Source organism: Aythya fuligula, chromosome 3 (genome assembly GCF_009819795.1).
Source record: "Aythya fuligula isolate bAytFul2 chromosome 3, bAytFul2.pri, whole genome shotgun sequence".
In the NCBI taxonomy this organism is placed as follows: domain Eukaryota; kingdom Metazoa; phylum Chordata; class Aves; order Anseriformes; family Anatidae; genus Aythya; species Aythya fuligula.
The window spans coordinates 2,095,042-2,121,103 of NC_045561.1; the positions used below are offsets into that span (position 1 = coordinate 2,095,042).

Consider the following 26,062-nt stretch of genomic DNA (forward strand, 5'->3'; position numbering starts at 1 on the left):
CCTCACGGCCGGGCCCGCTGCGGGCGCCCCAACGGCCCCCAACCGTCCCCAACGGTCCCCAACGGCCCGCCCCGCCGTGCGCAGGCGCGGCTCGTGAGGGCCCGGCGCTTGCGTAGTGCCGGAGCCGGAGCGGGGCGGCCCCGGGGCGGCCATGGCGGCGGCGGCGGGGCTGCGGGCGGCGCTGGAGCAGCGGCTGCGGGAGCTGGGCATCGCCGCGCTCACCGCCGAGCACCCGCAGGTACCGGGCCCGGCCCCCGCCGCTCCCTTCTGGCACCTTCGAGCGAGCACGGACGCGTGTGAGAAAGGAACGGGAAAGGGCGCGGGAGCAGCGCCTCGCGTTTTATTCGGGTTCTTGGGGAATTTCTTCATCAAAAGGCAGGGTTTTGGGGCTGAGCGGGACATGCGGCGTTTGTTAAATATTTAACAAGAGCTGCCGGTGAGGCTGCCTCACACGACGCTCGATGTGCTCCGCAGGTGTTCACGGTTGAGGAGATGATGCCACACGTCCAACACCTGAAGGGAGGGCACAGCAAAAACCTTTTCCTCAGAGACAAGAAGAAGAAAGGCTTCTGGCTGGTGACTGTCCTGCACGACAGGCAGATCAACCTGAACGAGCTTGCCAAAAAACTGGGCGTTGGCAGCGGAAACCTGAGGTTTGCTGATGAAAATGCCATGCTGGAAAAATTGAAAGTGGGCCAAGGCTGCGCAACGCCGCTGGCCCTCTTCTGCGACCAAGGAGACGTGAAGTTCGTGCTGGATGCCGGCTTCCTGGAGGGGGGCCACGAGAAGGTGTATTTCCATCCCATGACGAACTCTGCAACCATGGGCTTAAGCCCTGAGGACTTCATGAAGTTTGTGAAATCGACAGGCCATGATCCCATAATCATACATTTTGATGAAGACAGTAAATAGGAGAAGTTGACGTTTTTATTACTTGGCAAAGATTTTTATAGAGCAAAACTGGTTAATTTTTTATTACAAATACAATTTGAAAAAATAGGCATCCTCCTTCTTATGTTGTATAATCTGGTGAGGAAAAAATACTGCATTTCAGCTGTTAAAAGTTTTAACAGAATATTCTTACGAAGAAAAGATGATTGCGATGTACCTGTAAGTAAACAAGTAGAAATGGAATTTATGTTGTAGTGTTTATTAATAAAATGGATGAAGTGGAACTTTTTGTGTGTGGTAGTGGGCTTGAAGATCTAAATTAAGAAATAATGAGTTAGCAGGTCTAAACTATTTGTTGACACTTCTGTCCTATGTGCTTTTTTTTTTTTTTAAACTATATCCATTTATCCCCTAGTATGTTACCTTTTATTTTTTTCCTTATTTTTAATCTAGAAAAAAGTAACTTAGTTGCACTACAGAAAATGTACTTGATTGTCTACATTTTTAGCTGCATTTTCACTCTCCCAGTATCCTCCCTTCAGGAACTAACTACTAGGTCTTCTGGTAATTCCCAGATGATGCGACTACTAGCGGCTGCGTTAGGGCAACGAGAACGAGAAGGAGACGTCTGAAAGCAGAAAGGGGTGCAACAAAGGAAAAGAGCTTTAAGGAACAGTGTTATTGCAGTTTCCTGTAATTGCAGTGTTACCTGGTGATTCCTGGGAGGAAAGTAAATACAACCTGGCACTGCATTCATTTTTGTGTGCAATTTCTACTGGTTCATGGGGAAGATGTGCATATTCTCTGCTCCACTGTACCCTTTTAACCAGGTGCCTACAGAAGTGGAAAGAACAGTGGGACAGCAGACATACTTGAGTTTCTCCCTTCAGAAGGGGACTGAACATGCAAACATCCCCATGTTTAAAAGGTTGTGGGGAGGTTGATTTTGCTTTAAATACAGGATATAGTTAGTATAGAAGAGTATCTACTATCACAAGAACGAGACCAGCACATTCTCAACATTGAATTTCTAATCTTTCTCCTCTCTCCTACCTAAACAAATAAAACTCCCTTCAAAAGACTTTCTTTGTATTAAGACAGAAGAAGCAGAAACTCCATGGAGTCCAGCAGAAATACTGTGGCAATGAGTACCCGTTAAAAACCAGACACAGGAGTTGTGAACGTGTGAAATTTGAAGATGACAGGGAAAAGGGCTTTTAAACACAGCCTAATGAAAGTGTCTGTTGTGCGAGAACAATGCCTAAAGGCAAGCAATAGGGTGAGCACAGAGAAAAATGAAAAAAAAAAAAAACACCACAAAACCAACCAGTCATATAAAAGGACTATTTGCTACCGTATTGTGCTAAAGGATGCAATACTAATAGTGACCAAGGGAAACACTTTAAATCAACAAAAGGCAAAAATCACCCAATTTGACTCAGTTTTATTATATATAGCTAAGGCAATTCTAGGAGCTGAGAACATGAACAGTTCTCCCAGGCCCCAGTGAAATCTTGAAAATTAATAACTTCCATTAACTGAGCTAATTAAGAAAAAAAAGCTTCTTCTAGGACAAGACAAGGTATTTCAAACATTGTTAACATGTTTTCCTTTATTTCAGAGAGATTTGGCACCTGTTCTCACAGATATGAACAGAACTACAGCATACTTCACGATATAGCAGTTTAAGTTCTCCTTGTCTACTTTGGAAAGACAGAAACTGATCCCATCTATAATGGCAGTTGGCTCAAATGAGAAAGAAGCGACCTAAAAATGCTGAGTAGATAGAAACCTGTATAAGAGTCACAAAAAGATGTCCAAATACACATGGCTGTATACTTTTTGTTAAATCAAAGACTAAAATGAACATTTGTTGTTTGGGAATACTGCGTTGATTAATGGACTGCCCGGGGAACTTTGGGTTGACAGATGTGTTACTGAAATACCTAGATATTAAGATACAGTCTTAGGTATCTTTAGAAGTGAAATTTATCTTACCCTCTGCCTGCCACTCACTCTCCCTTCCTTTTAGGGTTTCTTCTTTGTGCTACCCCCAAAATCCTTTATCACTTCCAAGAAGGAAAAAAAAAAAAAAAAAAAAAAGAGTAAATGCAACTTGTCAAGTTTAAAAAAACAGAATTTAAATGTGAAAGATGAGTTTAAAAGACATGCACAATAGCAGTTTACTATGCTTCACGAATCTTAAAATCTGTACAACTTAAACTTTAACTACCTTTATCTTTAGAAGAGATTCTGAGACTTGTTCCAGCAAAAATAACGACCAAGCAAAACTAAAGCATCAAATACTGCACTTGGCAAATATGCAATGAGTTCTTATTGTATGAAATTAGTGTTGTGTTTTTTTTTTTTTTTAAATAATATTAAAATAATGTATAGTTAAAAGCTACACAGATTTTTACAAATAAGCAACACAAAAACAAACTACACACTGTCCAGAAAATTTCTGCTACAGTTTTATAAGTTTCCTTCCAGAAGAAATAGTCACTAAACACATTACCGTCAACAACGCCATTACTTAACACCAATATTCTTCCAGTAACATCAGTTTCCAGAAAAAGTGTGTATAAATGTACACACAAAATAAGAATAAAAATTATTTGGTTCGGCATTTTAATAACATCATTAATAAATGTATACAATGGCAAACATTAAAAAAATCAGTATGTAAAGGAAATTACAGTTTTAAATAAGAGCTTTTTAAGTTTTGTTTCACACCTAGGTACATTCCTTTAAGGCAGTTTTATTAATATCAAAGCATTATTTACATATACATTATCATCTACCTCTAAGAATCATACATGAGCTCCTTTGTTTAGGCTGCATCATGTCTTGGAAAAAGTTTAAAAATAATACACGTGGGAATGTTACTAAATCCTCAGCAGACTACCAGCAAAGCAAATGAAAATTACACATTGTACGGTATTAAAACATCTTTTGTAAACTTGAACTAACAGGGACACATTTGGCAACTCTTAACTCTTGCTGAAAACAGCTATGTACTCTTGTTGTAGGCTGCCCACCAGCTGCTGTGTTACTCTTCTGGGAGTCTGTGCTTCAAAAAAAGGGGTCGTGGCTCCCAAATTACATTGGTGGTTTTGTTTTTTTTTTTAATTTTATGGGCACAGACTGGAAAGATTAAGTGCGTTATGTAAGTTTTGTACCAATTCAGAAAGGAAAAAAAATCATCATCATCATCATCAGAGCACAGAGAACATCCGGACAGCTCTTCTGCTCTGAAACTTCTCCGCAGAAGAAGGTGCTGGGAATATAACCCCGGTGCTGCTTTGGGATAATTCAGTCAACACAAACCAAAATCCCCTCTGCACTGATGCAGCCTGAGCACCTTGAAACCTGCTTGTGATGGCGCAGATGGACACTAGCGAGGCCTCTGGCATGCAGATGCACCTACGCTAGGCTGACCTAGCAGGATGCATTCTGTTGTCTCGCCCTCGAATTCATGCTGATTCTCTCAGGCAAGGAAGATTTACCGAGTTTTTTGGGTAAGGGGATTTCACTTCCAATACGTGCCATCAGTTGAATAGTAATTGTAATGTTTGTGACTAAACATCCTGGTTGTGACTGCATAGCCATTCTTTAAGATGTGACAATATACAAAAAGCAAGCGTAGGAAGCTGTGATGGGGTATCTTGGACAACTTCAGGAATATAAAAAAAAGCTAATAAATGAAGAGTCAGGAGATGCCCCTGTGAAGGAAATGGCACAGCCACATGTGAGAGCACAAGGTTACGTGTGTCCAACAATGTTCCCTGCAGAGAAGCGTGCTGTGCATCAGTCATGGCAACACACCTTTCTCTCACACATTCCCAGGGTCTTCGAGTACATGGTATACCTAAGCACATACAACTGCACAGATTCTGTGAATACAAAAAACATTTGGCACTAGAGGTTAAATCTGTTAATTCAAGATACATGTTCTTCTAAAAATAGTGATGCTACTTCAGTCAGGGTTTAATAGTTTGAAATGCATCGGTCCTCTGTTGTTGAGGAGAGCTTCTGGAAGAATCCACCAACAGTCAGACCCTGAAGCGAGCCTGAAAAGTATCAAAATTCAGAATAGGAGATGCTTTCCTAACATTTACCATATTTCAATTCTCTTTCAGAAAGAGCTGTGCTCTTAGTAAGGGCTACTGACATTACCCATTTCATGTCTACGAAATGATGTAAAGGCAAGTGTCCCTTCAGAATCTATGGCTGTGCCACTACTGCAGTACAGGAATGGCACAGAGATCAGGCTTGAGACCAAGTTCTTATTGCTTAAAGTAATTTTCTCCTAGAGCACACCAGGGCTCCGCCTGGCTCACTTGGTACTGTGGGAGAAACTCAGCCATGCCCTGAGCTCTGAGTGCATACAGGAACACCCAAGTTACCTGCAGTACAGACGTGCCATGACACACCCTGCCTGTTCTGGCCACTGCCATACATCCTGCCTGCCCCTCTGGTGACATCTGGTAGCTGTCATTGCACAGTTTGGAGTCCTCTGAAACCTTCCCCAAAAGGTCATATTGCCAATTACAGCATGGGAAATTATTCCACGTGCAACTGAGCTCAGCCTGCCTACAAAAACATTGTGGAACTGGATTTCAGGAATACTCTAGGCTTCAGATCACTCCTGGAGCTGCTGAACACTGTTCATACAACATCTGGACATGGAGAATAAGGGGACCAGAAACAGATCCTAGTATGAGTTGGTAACCAAAGTAAACTAATGAATTTAATAAAACACCAAAAACGTCTTTAGAGGAAGAATGGAAATTCTATATGGTGGAAAGCTGCTAAATTCATCCTATTTTCACTTAAGGGGGTGGGGGAATAAAATTCTTTGTGGAAACAATCTCAGGCTGAACAAAGTGTTTATACTGCAAAACCGATGTTTTGATCTAGATCTTTTAACACTGTCATAAAAAAGTATTTCAGAAAGAAGCTATTTAAAGGAAAAAAGACAAATTCCCATTCTAAAGCTTATTGAACTCTTCCTCTACCCCTCCCTGCTTTTGACATAATTTCAGTAAAATCCAAAAATGACTTTCCAATATGCTTTTAAACCTATTGAACTGCATTCTCTCTCCAGTGGAAAATGATTCATTTTCAGTTGTTCCTGAAAGCTTGAGACATGATAATGATAAAACCTGTAAGCCTTGAGAAAAAAAGTTATTAAGTTAAAGAAGTTGCAGTGGCTGTATCACACCACCTAAGCAGCAGTGTGATCAATCTCCAAGCAGTCTGCAACCCAATTTCTGTGAATATTCAAGCCATGCTTACCGGAAGTCAACAGAGAAAGTTGGAGGTGAACGTTTTCTACGCGCCTGTTTGGAAGACCTGGCACTAGGAGGTTACACAGTTAACATAACCCTTTAGAACATAAATATCAATGTACCTACTGATTTGTAATATAATAGAATTACACTGATTTTGTATCTGTTACTAAGTTCATGTATGCTTCCTTTGAGCTCCCTGCAAATGCTTTTAAGACAACAAATGTATACAACTGTTGAATGTACCAATTACATTTGCTGACTTTAATATGAATCAATAATGAACAAAACTTATCTTACTAATAAAAGATAACCTTAAGGGGAGGTGATTGTAAAAATGCATGATATTATTATTTTTTGCCATCAAGAAACCTCCTAAGCCACAAACAGCTCATGTCAAAAGATAAACAATAAAAGAAAAAATTAGTCAATACATAAACATTGTAAGACAGTCTTATCCTGGAAATGCCGTTTGTTGAGAACAGCCTTATATTAAAATAGAAGTTACAGAAAAGTCATACCTGACAATTTCCTGTCAAGAAATCTGAACGTACATAGGCAGAATAACTTGGGAATGTGAAAAACACAAATGACAAACAATTTCAATATAATACGATTATCCCATGACTCCCACTTCTGTTAGTTATCAAATGTTTTCACATATGTAAACAAATTTTTCTCTTGCAGTATGCAACAAAAAAAAAATCAGCATAAACTTTTTAAAGAGCAATTTCATGCAGATTATGCTAACCAAATAAGGCAGTGAAGCGCCAGTAAGCTGTGAGGTTTTTGTGTCTGTATATACAGTCACTTTCAACAAAATACTACAGCATTTATTTTAAATTTACAGAAGTAAATATAAACTGCAAGTTATGTTTTTTGGCTAAGTATTAGCAGAAGCTTAAGCAAATCAGTGGCTAATTTCATAAACAGAAGATTAAAAGTTTTTTTTTTTTTTTTTTTCCTGGAGTAATTCTTGAGACCTTAAAATTCTTGGTCCTTAGGGAGATGAGAACTGTCCTTTTTTCAGTAGATCTTAACAGTGCAATGTGCAATAATTCCTAAGACCATCTACAAATTCTCGGCAGTAGACTCCAGTAGAGCTCCTTGATTCAAGGAAGGAAGGTAGGTAGGTTTTTATTTCTTGCCTGCTCTAGTCACGAAGAATGTAAAAAATTCCCTTAATTTTTATTAATGATTCCTACAGTCGCTGTCTTGTTTACTTCAGAAATAAAGGCTTCATACTGAGATACTGAAGGACACTTTTCTCTCTGTGTTCAGTTAAAAGGTAGAAAGAGAAAAGAACATAAGAAAAGCTTAAAGTTAAGAAATATAAAATACAGAGTTAAGTCACTAACAGAACTAACAGCACTAACAGCATGCATTAAAGATGTTTTAATGAAGTCAAGAGAAGGACAGAACGCCAAAGACAAGCTTTATAAAAAGGCAGTTTCCTCATACTATTGAATGCTTTATGAAACAAAAATGTTTTGTTCAGCTATTCTTTTAGATTTATCTAAGAACTGATTTCAGTATTACTTCTTAATCCGATTTTGTTGAACTTTCTTCAAGAGAAATTTAAAAAATAAAAATAAATGGCATTTTTACAAGCAAAAGGATAAACGGACTGAAGCTCCCTATCTAGATAGGCAAAATAACTGCTCTAAAACAACCTGTTCTGGCTTAACTAATAAGCAAGATATATGCCAGTTAAGCAAGCAGTATTTACATCTGGTTAATGCCATGTGCACTTTTTCTTATATGTAATGCTGTTAGTTTGTTGTAAATGAAATTAATCTCATTTACATATTGGGCAGGAAACTCACCACTTGGCCCACATCTCATGTAGTGGGTAATAGAATTAGGAGCTTTGTTGCTCCCTAGACCTGCATTTTGAATTTCTGCTTTCTGGGATAGCTTCCACATCTGCAGAGAAAAGCATTTCATATTATTCATTGTGTTTATCAGGACATGAAAAAACCCTCATGCATTAAAACACATTCTACTTATTAGTAGAGCAAAAGGATATACAAACACTTTTTTTTTTTTTTTTTTTTAATATAAGAGGAAAGGACAGACAAGAGGGACAGCAGAATAATTCGAAGCACCTACTCAATTATACTCACTAAAATTCATCTTAGCATTTAGAATAATCAGGTATTATTTTCAAAGCCACAATCAGATATACTTAACTGTGATATACGCTAACACTATATTTCTGTCTGTATGAAAAGGAAAAATATCATATTTAATCAAGATTGACTGAATTTAGCTGAGAACTGAACTCCTTCACCTTTTTTTTATCTGCTAAATGTTTACAGAAATGCTCACATTCAATTCAGAAAAGCCATAAATGATCTTTGCATGCAACAGCTGAACATGCAAAATGCAGTATCTCAATTTACTATTCACTTAAAGCAAAGCATCAAGCAAACATTTAACTGCAAGCAAATTATTGAACCTGAACAACAAAACCTTCTTTGGCTGGCAGCCACTATTTAGTGTTTATAATTACCATGCAAAGTCCTGACATCATTTTTAAAGGCAACAGGGACCAAGAAATGAGCAAGGGCATTTGGGTTTTACAGTTAGCCACCTGAATGGCCACAGAGCAGCAGTGACCAGATCTGAAAGGAATTTCACAGACCCTTCCACTACCTAGGCAGAAACCAACAGACATCCATGATGTATGTATGCATTGTTAATGTGTAAAGACCAAAAAACTGACAAAAAATAATCCTTGTTATCCATGAGAATATTTCTTTCATATATAATAAACAAAAGCTGACAATTTTTTTTTTTCAGAGACATGAAAAAAGCCCATGCTTTTGGTGCTGCAGTGGTGCAAGTATAGGAGCACAAAAATTATTATCCTCAGAACTGAAATGTAATTCATTACAACTTTATAAAACAATTCCAAATAGTAGCTTGAGTTGGACAAGATTATCAAGAACTCCTGTAAGAGGACACAAGGCACCAGTGTTCGATGACACCAGCGTTCAGTTATACTGAAGCCCTTTGTATTAGTGAAAGCAGCTGTTTTAACGCTGCTCCCTCCTTCCCTGGCATAATGCAAGACACAGGCTTTAAAGGCATTCACTATCAGGTATAAATATACGCTATCAGACTTGTTTTGAGTGTGGAAGTTTAGTGCTGTGAAAAGAAATGAAACAATGCAAACAAGTGCTCTGTGAGCAGTGGCAGGAAAAAAAAACAAAAAACAACACTTTTTTGATGCCCTCAAAACAAGCTTTTAAGCATTCTCCCCATGAAGTTAAATTTCTCTTTAGATTGGCCTTGCTCATTACAATCGGGGACCAGGGCTTGTGCTGGAAAGTTAATAATAAACATGTATCTGGAGAATATTGCTATTTTTTGTAGCTGTGATAGTCTAAGGGCCTAAGCAAGGTAAGGCTTGCACACAAGAGAGAACAGCGTGCCTGAAATCTTAGCTGATTTCCTCAAACAGCAGCAACTGATTTAAATAGAAGATACTGTCTCTAGCTACAAACCTTGTTCTAAACATCATGAGAAGTTTTGCTGCAAGGCACAACCTTGCAATCAGTTAAGCCAAAAAAGAAAAAAAGATACTGAAAGCGTGAGCTTATAGCGCGTACTGTCAGAGCTAAAACGATTTTCTCTAATTTCTCAATTTATGAAATACAGTATGAATGTGTCACTTCAGATAAGAGCACTATTCATCTCAAAACTAATTCAAACACATCTGTGGATTAATAGAAATGAAGATGAATGATGTGACCCAAGATCAGAGTAAAATGCATGTGAAACTAAGATTCTGCTTCAGATCAAACTTTGTTTGTTGTTTTTTGAAAAGGTGAAATAATTTTAGAGGCAATGATACAGCAGTGATTAGCAGCACATTGTGGACAATGATGAACTGAAAAATTTCTCAACCCAATAATAATGGATGCCTGCAAACATGGTAAAGGATAGCTGCTGTATTTTGAAACAATGAGTTTGCCCTTCACAGAACGTGTTTAAAACATTCATTTTTTTCCCCATCTTGAAAACTAGTTGAAGCTCAGGAAAGGTTTACCTCTGCACTTTGTTAACAATTCTGCTGTATGAAATGGAGAGCCTAGAGACTAACAACATGTACGTCTGCTGCTTTCCCTCCTTATTTCTGCAGTACTTCTATCCCTCCTTAGTTAAATGTGAAGGAATTGAAGTGCAACTCATGCAGCAGTACCATGACTGCTGCAAAACTGCTGGCAAAATAAATTCAATTGGAAAAAATCAGAATAGGATATTTGTTATTTCCAATTAAGTATTTTTCCTTTATATATATATATATATTTTTTTTTTCATAGCCCATATAATTTTGAACTGCAACTGTAAGTAACTATTTCCTCTCAAAAAAAGCACCAACATCTAAAACCTCATGGAATTATAACTTAAGTATGGCACAATTTTAATCTGTTGTTTGTATTTATCATTACAAAGTTTCTAGCAATTGCTTGAAATAGTGGCTTAAGTAATTACTTTTCAACATTAAATTCCAGATGACCAGCTAAACAGTAATGAGTTATTCACTTAAGCATTCTTATATTCCTATAATTGGGTAAGCAAATTTTAAATTATTTGGCTTCTGCAGCACTAAATATTTAACACAGTTTCTGTTATTGTTGCACCTTGTTTCTTATTACATGAGTGTTACTTTGAGTGAGAAGAAAAAATGAATTTCCACCATAATCAGTACAAGTTTTTATTACCATACATCACCCGGAGTCTCAGATAACTGTGTTACTTGACTCCTACTGAACAGCATACCTCACCACATTTGTACAACAGACGTGGAAAAAACAATGCATATGAAAGGGAAACGGTGGAAAGGGTCATTTTTTCATTGCAAGTGCTGCACACTGTTTACCTCTTAAGAATTATCATTTATGTTCAGGATTATGAATGTTAATTGTAGTTACTTATTAAAATATTTGAATGTTAATCTGAAAGGATGCATATCTGTTGGGCAAGGTAAGTCACTGAATTATTGGGATATAACTTGTTCCATGTGTGAAGTGACACAGTGGACGTGGCAGAAATGTTAAGAATGAGATCCTGAAATCTCTAAATGAAATGCTAATGAAACGAAGCATTTTTGAAAGAAGGAAAAAAATGCATTTCTACTCCAAATACATAACTAACATGTTACTGATGCATCTGAAAGCACGACCACAACTGAAAAGTACTGTTTTGGACCAAAAATTAATTCACTGTGCCGCTTTTGGCAATGCAGCATGCAACTGGTTTAACATGCATTCAGTTACATACAGGAAAAAAAAAAAACAAAAACAAAATACTTGTAATGGATGACAAATTAAATATAGCTTGTATTATAAAGAATTTTAAAGGCATGCAAAATATACACAGTGCAATTAACGTTTCATGCAAACTTTGGTGAAATTACAATTTTACATTCGAATACATGCTAGAGTACACAGCTGAACTCTGTGTCATTGTTCTCAGAAAAAACAACAACCCATAGATCTAAAAGCAAATCACTTTTTCATCGTAGTGAAATTTTCTATAAATCCAGTGGACATTGAAAAGAAATCCTACATGTCACATATGATTATATATCTAAAAATACAATTTTCTTTTCATACACAACCATACTCATACCACACAGTTTTATTATCTTCAGAAACAAGCAGCGGGGGTTCAGCCTCACTAGTGTTTACACAAGTGGTAGGAGCAAATTCACTAGTTAGAGCTGACCGTAGGTCACTATGATCAGATTTCTGATTAGCTGAAGGCTGTTCTTGGCTTTTCAGTACAGATCTAAATGTTGACAGGTTCACCTGATCAGTTTTTGATGAATACCTTGGAGGCAATCCACTTATATTACTAACTAATTCAGTGTTAAGGGATAAAAATGGATGAGCCACAGTAAATGATCTTGTGCTATCATTGCCAGATACACTGACTTTATCATTAAAGACATTTGTGCTTAAAGTTTTCTCATGAAAATTTGACCTTTCCATCCTTGAAGTCTTAGGCACATCAAAGTTACATCCTAAATTACGTGGTTTAACTGTATTAGTTGCATCACTTTGTGGAACACAATCTACTCTGTAAGCCACACAGTGCAAAACATTAGGGGATAACTGGTGTGCTGAGTACTCACTAGATGTTGCTGGAACACTTCTGTCAGCGGTGGATGGTGCTGGATCAACTGAAACAGGTTGCCTAATATCCTTAGACAAAAAATCATGAATGCTTGTCCTTCGAGTAGTTCCTTCTGCTGTAGAAATTACGCTGCTTGCACGAGGTAAGGTAGCATAAGGATTGCAATCTCTTGATTGTCGCTGTGATACAGTTGCTTGCATCTTTTCTTTAACTGATTTGGTCTTCCCTTGAGTGCCTGATGTAAATTTTATTGGAGAGCTAGTAAAGTAGGCATCCTCAGTTTTACGGAAGCTGGGCCTTACAAGTTGTTCTGTTTTAATGGATCGTCCATCTGAGAAATCAACTGTATTTTTTACACTTAACGACCTCACAATACCACAACCAGCAGATGCCTGTTTTCTTAGCTTTTCCTTTCCTGTCAGCTCAGCAGACTCAGATAAACTTTTCATTACTTCATCTAAAAGATTCTCTTCACTTGCAGATTTCATCTGTCAAAAATATGAAATGCCTTATAAATTTATAATTTCTAATTTTGACTTTTCCTTAAGCAATCTTCAAGGACATAAAAAAGTATTCTAAAATATTTTTAAAGTTCTCAGAACTGTAAGTGGTATTATCACGTAAATGTTTAGAGTACACATTTATGAGTTTTCTGTACAGGTTACCTACAAGCAAGTACTTTGAAAACTAGGTGTCAGAGATATCATAAGTAGCTGGAATTAGCTCCCATAATACTGCATAATCCAGTAATTCAGAAGTTGAAAACTTCAAGTTCATCTTCTCACCCACTTTCCCTCTGCCATCACCAATCAATAATTTGCTAAGCAGATCCGTATGTGCTATTATTTTAACTTACACTGATAATACGAAGCTAAAAGTTTACATTCTCTACATATTCAAATAATAAAGACAAGAATCTTAGAAAGTAATACAAAGCACATAACCTTGGTGCCTGAATTTTGATCAGCTGGCTTTCCAAACCTCTCTTTTTGGAGAAAAGACTTCATAAAAAAAAAAAAAAAAAAAGTTGTCAGTGAATACTATTCACAGACTCAGAGAAAGACTTCAGTCTTTTTCAAAATGGTGAAGGTGACAATTTGGAAAAAAATCTTAAGCTAAGATTATTAAGGAAAGACTCCAGCAGAAGGATGAAGAGAGATCTCTTGAAGAGCAGCCTACCAGCCTGAATTATTCTGTGATGCTATGAAAGCGATTTTGTGATTCGTGAACAGCAGTGGACTGACTTGATGACTCAGGTCGTTTCTTTCAGTTCTATTTCCAGAACTGTCTAAGGCTAACGCATAATAAAAGTAGTAACAGTAATTCTCTTGCCAGAGAAATCACAAGTGATACATAATTTTAAGTAGCTAACAAAAAATCCAGTGACCTGTTCCAGATTCAAGTCATAGACTATGCTAATCAATTCAGCTATGAATATGTATGTTTCCATTATAATTGTGTAGTCAAAAATAGATGGCGTCTGATCCTTATTCTCGATAGGCCCTAGCCACAGTAACTAATTTGCTTTACCCTAGTGGACTTCTAAGCTTAGGACAGATCTGCTTGAGAACTAGTGATGAAATTAGAATACTGGCAGAGACACGATTGATTCTGAGCTTCTAACAAACTGTCAGTAATTTAGATAAACATCGTCTTATTCCTTCCAGATTTCAATCAGTTTGATGGTCAGCTGTTCAGGTGTTTTGCCAAACAGGGTTAAAAAAAATCTTTATCTGTACATATATCTGTATCTGTATATATCTTCCTTTCTGTTAATATAAGACAGATCTGACAATAGCTACTACTGAAATCAATGGCTGAACTGGAAGGTGAGAAGTGAATTTCCTTTGAGTTTATGGTCTTCCATCTAAACTCTGGTGAGTGTACCATACATCAGTACACCGGATAATTTGGTGCAGTGGAGATTGACTTTCTCACCTAATTCAGCATCCTAGAAAGAGTAAAGCTGCAAAATTCCAAACTGATATTTATGTAATACAAGTAGAGTTTATCAGGATACAGTGCACACTACTACTAAATACAGGCATAACCAGAATCTCTACGAAGTTTTAAAGCAATTCTACATGCTTTAAGTACTCTATTCATTCTGTAGCCATACATGGCGTAGGAAGTAATTTTTAAACTAACCTCGCTTGAGGTACTTTTGTTGCTTTCTTCTAAAAACTGCTGCAGGGTAACAACTTCACTTCCAGGAGAACCGTTTTTGATCTGTTTTCCACGACTATCCAGTGTTTCAGGCGTTCTTTGCTGGAGCACAGGACTAGACCTTGTATGACCTTTCAAATACTGAATAGGACTGCTGCTGCTGCTAGACCAAGCCTCATGTTCATGTAGCAGACTAAATTCTCCACTGCTGTGACTCTGCGGCCTGCTTTGATTGTTAACCACACCTGCTTTTGGAGTAAACAGTATTAAATATCCAATAACAGAAGCATATGAAAGCTGTTAGTATAACTTTACCCAAATTTGAACACTTTCACATTCAGTTAAAGGCAATTCAATTTAGAATATTAAAAAAAAAAAAAAAAAAAAAAAGAAATCTAGTTGTCTTATATTGCTCAAACCAAATATGAGTACAATTTCACTCCCCTGATTTACCTCTTACAGCTTTTTCAACGTGACAGAATAACTTTTGAATAAAAACTACCTTTCACTTACAACGTGAACCCCTATCTACATAACATTGTATTCTGTGAGGCCAAATGTATGCCTCCATTCTTGTTCAGCGTGACTGTGAAGTACGCATTTTAATGTACTATAAATGAGTTTTACATTAAATGAAATAAAAAAGATGGAATGCAAAACAAGTATTGTCTTCAACATAGTTCTTCAACAAGAACAATTTTAGAATGTTCCTTCTCCAACAGTTTCTGCCATTACTTCTAGTTTATTACAGCTGTTACATGAAGAAGGCATGTGGCATTAAATGCACAATAAATTCTACAACACCATTTCTGCTTATTTTTCAGTAATTGCCAATTGCTTAGAAAATGCTGATGAAAAAATCAAGTATTCCTACTTCATGTTACTCCTACGAAATGAAGTGAAGTTTGAAGAACAATAAATTGTTTACAGAAGTAATTTCTAATACTTTATATGAACTAGGGCATGGAGTACCTTAAAGAATTCTTTGTAAAAGGGATTAATCAAACAGACAGAAAATAAATGACTAAAAATCTTAAGCTAGCATTCACCTCTCAATTTCCAGACAGATATTGTTTAAAAAATGTAAATCACAAACATAAAATGGATCTCAAATTGGCAGCATTTTACATACAATGGTCTCCAAGTAACAGTAATTTTTAAAAAACTTGTTGAATGTCTATTACAAAAAAGTATGTCAAGGCTAATAATACATGATTTAGCAATATTTTCTAAATTTCAAGGAATGTTATTAATCTTTTAAAATAAAAACTAAACCATTTGCAGGACAGTGTTACACAGACCATTTGTGTGTTTTGTGTTGTATACCATACGACTTTACAGCAGCAGTGCACAGATGTTTGGATGCTAGGAGAAAAAGCAGAGTAACTTCTCTGTTTAGAAATACAAGATTTTAACATAATTTGAGGGGGGAGTTCTTATTCCGCAAGACTGTTACTTGGTAAGCTTTGGCTCAAATAGTTTGAAAGTCACATCAGTATCATCATTTGAAAATCTATTAAAAATCTAAGTTCTAATACTTGTATTCTTTCCTAATTTTGGGAACAAAGACTGCGGTATAAAAATGCCTAAACAAAAAAGCATGCTATGTTTTTTGTGTTTTTTTTTGTTTGTTTGGTTTTTAACCCATATAGACAATCCTACAAAGAGTAATGGAAATTAAGCATGTATGTAAATTCACCTACAGCATACCTTTGACTTCATGGAGTGAAGCATTGTTATTGCTATTGCTAGTGGATGTTCTGCCACTATCAAGGCTGGCTGGTCTGGAAGCTAAATGGAAAATTAGGAGACACCATGATGAATAAAATTTTAGCAGATGACACGGTACCTTTACATTCTGATCACAGAATGCTCTGAGGCAGGAATCATGCACTATTTCACAGGCTGAGCATGCCCATTGTCAACAAAGTGGTTTCTTACAGATCAGAAAGCGAAGGGATTTCCAGGCAGTCCAAGAGGACACTTTAGAAAAGGGCACTACAGGAATAGTAAGGTACAAGGGAGAGGAAGAGAGAAATAGAGTGTACATTTAGAATTGAAACAGATTGGTTAGTGGGAAACCAGGATTTTACAGATGGAAGGAGTGGCATGCAGAAAGTTGCTTGTGATTAGGTCACTTACAACAGATTTGGCAAGGAACCTTGCACATTGTTGAAATGCCACGAACAGGAGGAACAAGAGCATCTGCACAGTTAATGTCCTGTACTCCTATCCAATACAAGGGAAATGCACTGTTATTATCTTAAAAAATGTTTATTGCTCATACTAATTTCAATTATTTTTAGAAGAGTTAAAGCTTCACTTATTACAGCTTTCACTTCATAGCTTTGCTTGAAGGAACATATACTGTATTTTATAAAATCACGAGATGATAAATTTACATTTCACTGAACAATAAACATTGGAAAAGCTGGCCAGATTTCATTTTTTTTTTTTTTTTTTTTTTTTAAGATTGGAATTGTAATAACTGATTTTATTTTACTATCAACTCCAAATACATTTTTAAAAGGCAAAAAAATTTGATCCTGTTCAGATGCACTTCATAAATACTTTCTACTAGAGATATAGAATATCTGATAGTATTTAAGAAGAAGAAAAGATAGTACAAGCAATAATCTGAAGAAATGATGCTATACATTCAAGAGGTACGCAAATCACAGAAAACATGCTCACTCGTAATTAAACCATTCACGTTTTTTTAGACCTCATTCACATTCACATAATATATCCTTAAGTCATTTAATTAAAATTCACATCTTACCATGAACTCTTGATCCTGTACTAGAATCATCACTAATACCTTGTGGACTTACATCTTCAAAGGATGTAGTATCTATACACAGAGACATAAAAGCAGATGTAAAATAAAATAGATTATAGGCATATTTATTTCATTGTCTATAAAATATATTAAAATAATCGTCAGAGTTTTATTTATGTAACATTCTGTAGGAATAGTCCTGAAACATTTTGTAATTGCAGTTAATAAACCTGTTCAGTATCTTATCACTGTAACTCAATTATTCAGGTTGCCTTTTTTTTATTATATATTTTCATTTTGTAGAAAAAAAATAAAGTAAAATGAAGATTTACAGGAAATTGCTGTTACACATAGACACATCATGGTGCAAAAAGCTTCTACCTATACCTTTATTATTTAGCAACTGCTTGGATCTGAAGCCTGTAGAAGAGTTGACAGCTGCAAAGTTGATAGCTGTAGTAGAGAAGGCCATAGCTCCCAATTCTTTTCTCCTTTTACCCGCAGATATATCATCAGGACCCTCCAGATGCTCAGAACTACCTGTCCATTGTCCTCCTGCTAGGACCATGGACTGCACCAGGTCATTCATGGCTGGGATGCAAATGAAAGCAAATGATCAGCATGGTCAATGTATTTGCTTTTGTTCTTATCTTGTATTGCAAAATGTTTTGACAGTTTTCTAAGCATTATAGCATATAGAATACTGCAAGGTACAAGCACAAGATCATCCATGTTATAACATGCAATCAGCTCAATGAATGAGAAGTGTTGTAAGTCAGAGACTTCTCTGAATTCAGTATGGTTCTTTAAACTGATTTTATTAGGTATAGTCATCATGCTTGTGCTGCAATGATATGCAATATATATGTTAGAAGCCTTGATATACTGTTTGCAATGATAAGATGGAATGAATAAGGATAAAACGGGCAAGGTGCTAACACAACTATGTCAACAATGACACGGGATCCTTGAACAGTGCAGGTTACTGCAGGGATATTGTATTTTACATAACAAATAAAAAGATCTGAAAAAGATGACTTCTGATGATATTCACCTTTACTTTGCAAAGACAGAGAAAATTATCCACTACTCTTGAAAAAGTAAAATAAAGTAAAACAAATCAATACAACATTTTGGCAACAACAACTGATGAATACTTGAAGAGTGACAGACCACCATACAGCCTTGCACTACTTTTTCTACACTTTCTTTAAACAAAAAAATTGCAGCAGTTTTTGAAGGCTTATGAAATGTGTAATTTAGAACTACTAACATTAACACAGTGCACTGTAAATTTATATACACAAATGTGTATATAGACAAATATGTATACAAATACATGTAATCACAATGCACTGAATATATATATGTATATGTGTGTTCTTGTGCATGTGAATGTGTGGGTACATGTGTGTGCACATATGCACATATATAAGGTATTCAGTGCCAAGGTTTAAAAAAAAGAAAAAGCTCCAGCTCCTTTTATAGTAGCAGGACTTGCACATTGCAAAATAGAAGGAAAAATAAAGCGCAGTCCAGGGAGAGGTTAGTGAAAAATTAGTAATGGAAGCCAGTGTAGCCATTTAAAAGAAGCTGAACTGTCATAAAGTCTTACACATGGAGCGACGGTAGAAGGCCTTCATTTTGTCTTTTTCCTTCGGTCTGTTCCTCAAAAAGGGCAGTCTTTTCAGTGCAACCACTTTTATGTCATAGCATGAGGAAAAACGGAAACAGGGAAATGAAAGAAAAAAAGGGAGAAGAACAGATGGAAGTTAAATGTTGAAACTAAGGACAGAAATGAATGTCTGAGTTTAAGCTATGTATGCTATGCTAAAAACTATCACTCTCATGCTTCTGTGTGACAATGAAATATGAAAACTACACCAAAATATGAAAACTACACTATGAAAACTTTAATATACTAAGAAATGCACCGAAAATAATGGTGAAGAGTGTAACACAGTTTGAAAGTCCTAACTACCATCACAAAAAACTAAACGCAAGTGCTTTGCAGATTATAAAAATTGGCTCTAATTATTTTTACTGTGAAAAATGTATTTCTTGAACGTAAAGAAAAATGTGAATCAGAAAAAGTTCAAAATGAAAGTAATCAAGTATAAACTATACTTTAAAATACGAACATTTCACTGTTTTTGAGACTAACTTTTGTAATTTTTTGCCCACTGTCTACAGCAGGAAATAATCTTCGTTTGTTGTATTTTTTCTCATCACTAATTTTGATCACTTACTGTCTTCTTGAAAAATTACATGGACCTCACACTCAAATAACTATGTTTACTTGCACACTGATTTCAGTATTTTACTGAAATATCTGTAAATCAAATCAAACCTGTAATTAGAAAAATAAAATAAAAATGTGTTGGCAGGAATGATATACACCAAATTTTTGACTGAAAGAATACCCAAGATTCAAAAAAAAAAAAAAATAGCAAAAGAAAATCCAAATGTGAGTGTTACTGTTATATTTTAGGAAGGATAAAGTAAAGTTAAAACAACATAATTATAGGAGTTAAAATTTTAAGTAGTAATAAAATATGGGGAGTGGGAAATCACAATTAATCTTGTCCTTAGGTTCAGCTGTTCTCCATTAGTAACTGATTACTGGCAGACACCTGCATCTGGAAGCATCAGATAAACGTGTCAGCTGACTGTGAAGTATACAGGAGCCACATGCAAAAAATTAGGATATAAAGATCCAGGAAGAAACAAAAAATGGAATTATTGAGAAAATTGTATTTATGCAAATGTGAAAGCAGTGTAGAACAATCTGTCAGCCCAGGAGCTGCTTATTTTACCTCCTTGAAGTGACTTTTCAGGACGCATGCTTTGTCATTTGCCTTTGTTTTCTACTCAGCCAACAGCTTGTTATACAGCCATTTCGATTTTACACAGGAGTACATATATACATATACATTTACAAGTGCACATGAACTACCTAGAAACAAATACCCCTCTCCATCACATTATTCTGTGTTAGCACTTAGAACAAGCAGACTACAATGCCCTGTATTCTTCAAGCAGCATCCAGCAGTCCAAGTCAAACCACAGCAATACCATGCTGGGCAGCCCAATATATTTCTATTACTTCCACGAGGATGCGATGTGTCTGCTACTGGTACTATTAAAAGACGACAGGCTTAGTAACAGCCTTAATTCCTTGGAATGCTGTTGACGATCTGAAACACCTGAAGTGGAAGCTCACAAAAGTAATCCGTTTTTCTCCACACAAAAAAAAATTCCACTTGCTTGCCTTGAGTTTTCTATGCAAAAACTCAGAATGGTATCCATCCCCTCCAAGAGGAAAGGCTCAGCAGAAAGCAGATGTCAGATCCACAGTATTCAGCTGATTCAATCACTGAATGCAGATGTGAAAAGCAAAGGTGAAATTCTGCAGTCAGGAGCATCCAGCATTCTCACTGCCTGCAGGATTTTACCAGTGCTGCAAATGTTCCCAGCCATACAGGCAGCCCCTCATTTGAGAGTACCTCTGGAAACAAAGAGCTTCAAGCGCTCTGTGAGCAGATGAAAATCTCAGGTGCTGTCTTCCTTTTTCAACAGCATAACCTGATCTTTGCACCAAGATCACCTGTCTTTCTAAGAGAACAGGTCTTTTGAAAACATCTGCATGAGAGTGTCCTGTATTAGGAAAACACTCTGTCTCCACTATCTGCAAAAGAAAAAAAAAATCTACAGATGTCACATAGCTAATTATTTGTCAGTTGTGGTAGCAGAGCAATACATTTGGACATCTGTATCTCCTCACCTCCTCTGACAGAGGGTAAGGAATAGGAAACCTGTATGTCAAAAAGATCATTAGAGGACAGAGAATAACAAAGCTTTTGAGAGCACCACTGATTTGTGTCACTGGCTGCAGTCTGGGGAATGAAAATTACCTTCTCTTGCTTCCTGAAGGATATAGGAGGATTTTCCATCTCAACAGTTCCTGCTGGGACCACCTCCATTTGCAGACACAGATGATTAGTGTGGACCAGAACCTGTCCCTTCCCTTGGTGCAGACTGCCTTCAGTCAGTGTGAAAAGCTACAACACCTGAGTAGTTGCTTAGACAGGAGGAAACTTCCTTTCTTATAGTTGTTTTTTTTTTTTTTTTTTTTTTTTTTTGTGGAGGCCACTACTTAGAGAATAGAAAGTGGCCACAGTTTCACAGTACTTAGGATTTACAATCATTCTAAAAGAAGAAGAAATAGACTGCAAAATGTGTGCCACTACTGGTTCTTTTCACACTAGTCCTAGCTCCGTGAGACACAGACTGTCTCAGTAAGATAGTCAGCATTGAACTGGCACCTAATTTATCCAAATTCTATCCAAAAATATGGTTTCCGTGGTGACGTGTAATGGACGAAAGTTGGGATTCAGAATTAGACCAGCCCTTCCAGTTTGCGCATAAATACATTGGGATTAAAAGGAACATCAACAAGGCCCATACAGTACAAAATTAATGAGGTCTGAACAACTTCAAACTTCTTTTGAGTGTTAGCCACCGTTAACTTCAACCTTGGCTCTAACAAGAGGAAAAGTGCTTTGAGTGTAGCAGCAGCATGCCCAGCTGCACTCTACAAGGTCCCAAGTATCAGTGCAAAGAATATTGTCACATAAAATCATCCTGACCATAAAATCGTTGATGCACCTGACCTGATCCAAAGCATACACACTTGTAAACATCCGCTATAGCTTCAGTCACTCCTGAACTCCACAAGACTTCCAATTTACGTTCCAAAAGCCACAGTTGTGTTTCTTTATTCAGAAATACCTGTTCTGAATCTTTACCAACCACCCTTAGGCTGAAAAATGTTAAGCTCCCCAAAACTGACAAGTTAGCAATGAAAGCAATAGTTTACCCTCAAACTTAAATTTTATTATTTAAAATAAATCACAAATCTGATTTAAAGTTCCCCTGAAATAGTGCTCTTAGATGCCTTAAAAGTTTATGTAGTAACCTTAAAAGAAAAAATACACCATAATAGCTTTAATCATTTTTAATACAGTAAATTCATACCTGGCTCAAAAATATTGATCTGATGTCTTGTGAAACCCAAGACATAAAGAACTTCCTATTGCATATTCAATATCAAAAAACTTCATCACTTATTTTTTGTGATGCTGGAGAAACATCTTCAGACAGAAGATCTGTTTAGGATCTGAAGGATGTTAGCACAGCCACGGCTTGGAAACCACTTTTAAAGACAAGGGGAAGGATGCATGCTGGGACAAGAGGGAGAAACAAAATATGGTGCTTGTGGTGGTATCCGACAATCTATACAAAATTCTGTTCACCTGATGCAGTAACGCTACCTACTTCATCATACCTTAGTAAACATATTTTGACATCTTTATAGCTGCAGAAATGCTAAAAAAAAAAAAAAAAAGATAGCATCTGCCCATACACTTGAGTCTGCATGAAGTCAGTATAAATTTGTCACTGATGAGAAAATCCAGGCTCATTTCCTAAAGACCTTCAGAATTAACTGTAAAAAACCTCGAGAACTCATAGGTTTTCTCAGCACCTTTTTATTTTTAAATAAATAAAAAAACATTTAGCTGAGAAGTATTAAAAGAGAATAAATGTTTTGCTGTACTCACTACTACTCTTTTTGGTTCCCAGGGTCTGGCCATCTTCAAGAGAATTTGAGCCCACTGAAGAACTATCTTGACTGTCCTGGTGGGGCAGCTGAAGAAATCCTTCACTGGATTCTGAACGGGTAGGTGTAAGGGTCACAGATTTCAAACGTTCTCGATTAGCATCCTTCTTGGATTTTATCAGCTTCTTCATCTTCAGAGCAATCCAGTTACCCCTTCTGTTATCAATAAGACAATACATTTATTGCATTTATAATACATTACTTAGGTCTTCGTACTTTTCCTAATTTGTATGCAAGAACAGACATGATTCTGCTCCTCTGAAGTTGAACAAAATCTTGTCTTTCAGCCAGAACAGAATGGGTAATCGTGCTTTAGATTTGTGTTTATTTTTATACAATATTCATCACTACCTTCTTGGTGGAGATGGCTCATAAAATTTATACTGATCCATTATCTTCTCTTCCAATTTCTCCTTCTGTCGCCTTAATTCGTTTAGCTTGTCACTGTAAACAGAAATTAATGATAATTTATGTTTGGAAAATGTGTACGTAACATGTGAGTAACATGATCCTCTGGATACGTTACTCGAAAACTGTAGGTTTTCATGAGAAATTCTTCCGTAACAGCTGTTTCTTATTTGAAAAAATCAAGAAAGTGAGATAAAGAAAACAAGCATTCTTCTGTTTAACACCACAATATATCATTATAAATATTTCCACTAGCTTTGTTTATTATACAACAGAAGTTTGCCTTTTTTTTTTTTTTTTTTTTTTTTAAGTAACAATGTGCACATAGGCTATACCAGCATCATTTACACAAGCATATTTTCTTTTCTCTCAAATTCACTAAAAGGGTTACAGTTTTCAAACAAACCTATCATCTTCAAATGGGGAATAAATAACATTTTTATTAGGCATTTCACCAATAATGAATGCAGTGGCACTCATCTTTCAGATTTAAAAATAAAATGCTCTTAGTTTTAATTATCTGCTTTTCACACATAGTTAGTTATTTTAAGAAAAGAAATACATGCTACTTTGGAAACATTAATTTCTATATACAATGAAAGTGGTTGGTTTTTTGGTTTTGGTTTTTGTTTTTTTAATATTACGTAACTGCCCTAATCACAGTAATTTAACTGTTTTTAAAACTCACATGTACTGCCTTTGCTCTACATGGAAGAGATCCTTGCTTTCCATATTCTGCTCAAGTAATGTTCTATTTTGTAGCATTAATGTCTGAATTTGATCTAGTAGATGTCTGTTTTCCTCCTCCAGATTTCCTTTAAGCTGGCTAAGCAGCTGTTAAAATAAATGAAATGGTATGTACGTAAGTATATGTGAACATATTTCATATACAGATTATATTATCAAGGAAACTTAGGCCTACAATGTATTTAGAAAGTCAAATCAAACACAAAACTTAACAAAATCATGACTCAGTGGGTAAAATCTTCTTTGATGCTTTAAATAACTTACAGTTTACCTAACACAAACTGCAATTTTTTTATGGCATATAAAACAGACAAATTCATTTGTCTTCAGACTCACAACTTTATAATCTAAATGTCAAATTCTCAAGCACTTCATTTTTTATGAATCTGTAAATAAGCTTATACAAACATTGCAACATTGTCACGTACCTCACATTGGTTATTTAATTTGGTAGATGTAATATCCAGTTGTTGGTACTGTTCTCTAAGTTTAGAAAACTCAGCTTCTAATCGCGTTTGTTCTAGTTTGGAATTATTCAATAATGTTTTCAGATTCTTATGATCAGTTTGCAGAACTTCATTCTCTCTCAAGAGTTGACTGTATGTATGAGCAAGCCTGGAATTAAGAGAATGTAAAAGAATACACGCATGTAAAAGGAAAGGTATTCATGACCCCACACTGCTCCTGAAACATGAAACTTCCAGACTTTGATGCTACTTCACAAAATACACATAAGAATTTCTTGGTATCACATGCTGTAGGTAAGTTACCTGTAAATCTAAAATTCCTAGGTATGTATCAAATCTTTACCCAAGTATGGGTCTTCAGATTTTTAAAAATAATTAGGATTTCTAAATGTGGACATAAAAACTAGTTTTAAGATGCCACTTTTCAAAATATGAAGATCTCACAAAATAGCTAAGATTTCTTGCCAACACAAAATAGTAAGTAAATAGGAATGGTCCAAATCTTGGTAATTTCATAAGCTGTGTATGGACTCTTAGGTTCCCTTTGCTCCTACCCAGCTCTGGCACGTCCATTTCTAAAAACAATTTCCAGTTCCCACTAATTCTTCTCATACAACATCACAGGCAGTAGACATTTCATTGCAAACATCCCTGCCAGATTAACAATTCTTAATGCCTCTTCTTCAGGTGGGTAAGTATTGTACTATGTAAATAGTAATAGTAATTTCAACCAGACTATTTAGGGCAAGCTGTACCTCAGTAGTAGGGATCAAACTGGCCTTCACCATCCACAACACTGAATTTCTACTCCTACCAGCGTTAACCAGTCATTCTGCCTCACGCAACTCACAGAGAATGGCTTGCTCCGTCTACAGCCCACATCCACACAGCACAGTGCATGGCCTGGCATTCTTAAGATGCTATGTGGAATTCAGTATAGTCAGCACGCAATAATTATGCTTTATGGTGTTCGTTTTTTGTGTGTTTTTTTTTTTTAAACTGTTCCCTCTTCAGTTTTCCTAAAGTAATTATACCATAGAACAACAGAGCGTGTTTCTGTAAGGTATGGATTGTTAATATTCTGGGGCACAGCATCAGGTTTCCAGATACATGAGAGGATGCAATGCTTATTTAGACTGCACCAGTGTTTTGCTTTACCTATCATTTTCATCACGAAGTTTCTTATATTCTACCGCTACAGTTTCGTGTTTTTCATTTTGCTGAAGCATTTTCTCCTGTTCTATCTTGAGCACTTTCTCCAACTCTTCCAATTGCACTTTCTGTTTCAGCAACTGATTGTACCTGCAAACAAGAATTGTATTTACATTTCTTTTTTTTGGAACAAGAAAACATGGAGTTTTTTTTTGTTGTTGTTGTTTTTGAAAATGTGATCTTTCAAAGTTTTAAGATCTTAGTGTTGTGTTTCAGGAATACAGATTCTATTCATCATAGGTATACAGCATTTCTTGCTGTTTAG

At 36.3% G+C, this 26,062-nt stretch overlaps 2 protein-coding genes across 7 annotated transcripts in view; one reads left to right on the forward strand and one right to left on the reverse strand.

Annotated features, from left to right (window-relative positions):
- The first annotated feature begins 151 nt into the window (after positions 1-151).
- On the forward strand, positions 152-1,175 carry LOC116488328 (prolyl-tRNA synthetase associated domain-containing protein 1-like). Its single transcript, XM_032185837.1, has 2 exons — positions 152-238; positions 475-1,175. The coding sequence occupies exons 1-2, from the start codon at positions 152-154 to the stop codon at positions 910-912; spliced, it is 525 nt and encodes a 174-aa protein (XP_032041728.1). The 3' UTR covers positions 913-1,175.
- Positions 1,176-3,352: 2,177 nt separating this feature from the next.
- CCDC88A (coiled-coil domain containing 88A) overlaps positions 3,353-26,062 on the reverse strand; it is an 80,798-nt gene continuing 58,088 nt past the window's right edge. For 2 of the 6 annotated variants that reach the window (XM_032183761.1, XM_032183762.1), the window contains exons 22-34: positions 25,744-25,887; positions 24,547-24,733; positions 24,060-24,205; positions 23,315-23,407; positions 22,905-23,119; positions 18,899-18,982; positions 17,671-17,874; positions 17,284-17,355; positions 16,644-16,730; positions 16,443-16,499; positions 16,212-16,292; positions 14,484-14,749; positions 11,807-12,823 (exon numbers count right to left, since the gene is read on the reverse strand). In XM_032183761.1, coding sequence (XP_032039652.1) covers positions 11,807-12,823; positions 14,484-14,749; positions 16,212-16,292; positions 16,443-16,499; positions 16,644-16,730; positions 17,284-17,355; positions 17,671-17,874; positions 18,899-18,982; positions 22,905-23,119; positions 23,315-23,407; positions 24,060-24,205; positions 24,547-24,733; positions 25,744-25,887 — 2,653 coding nt within the window. Of the gene's footprint in view, positions 7,457-8,011; positions 8,112-11,806; positions 12,824-14,483; positions 14,750-16,211; positions 16,293-16,442; positions 16,500-16,643; positions 16,731-17,283; positions 17,356-17,670; positions 17,875-18,898; positions 18,983-22,904; positions 23,120-23,314; positions 23,408-24,059; positions 24,206-24,546; positions 24,734-25,743; positions 25,888-26,062 lie in introns of those variants that run through there. The other 4 variants (XM_032183764.1, XM_032183763.1, XM_032183765.1 and 1 more) reach the window with 4 other exon arrangements.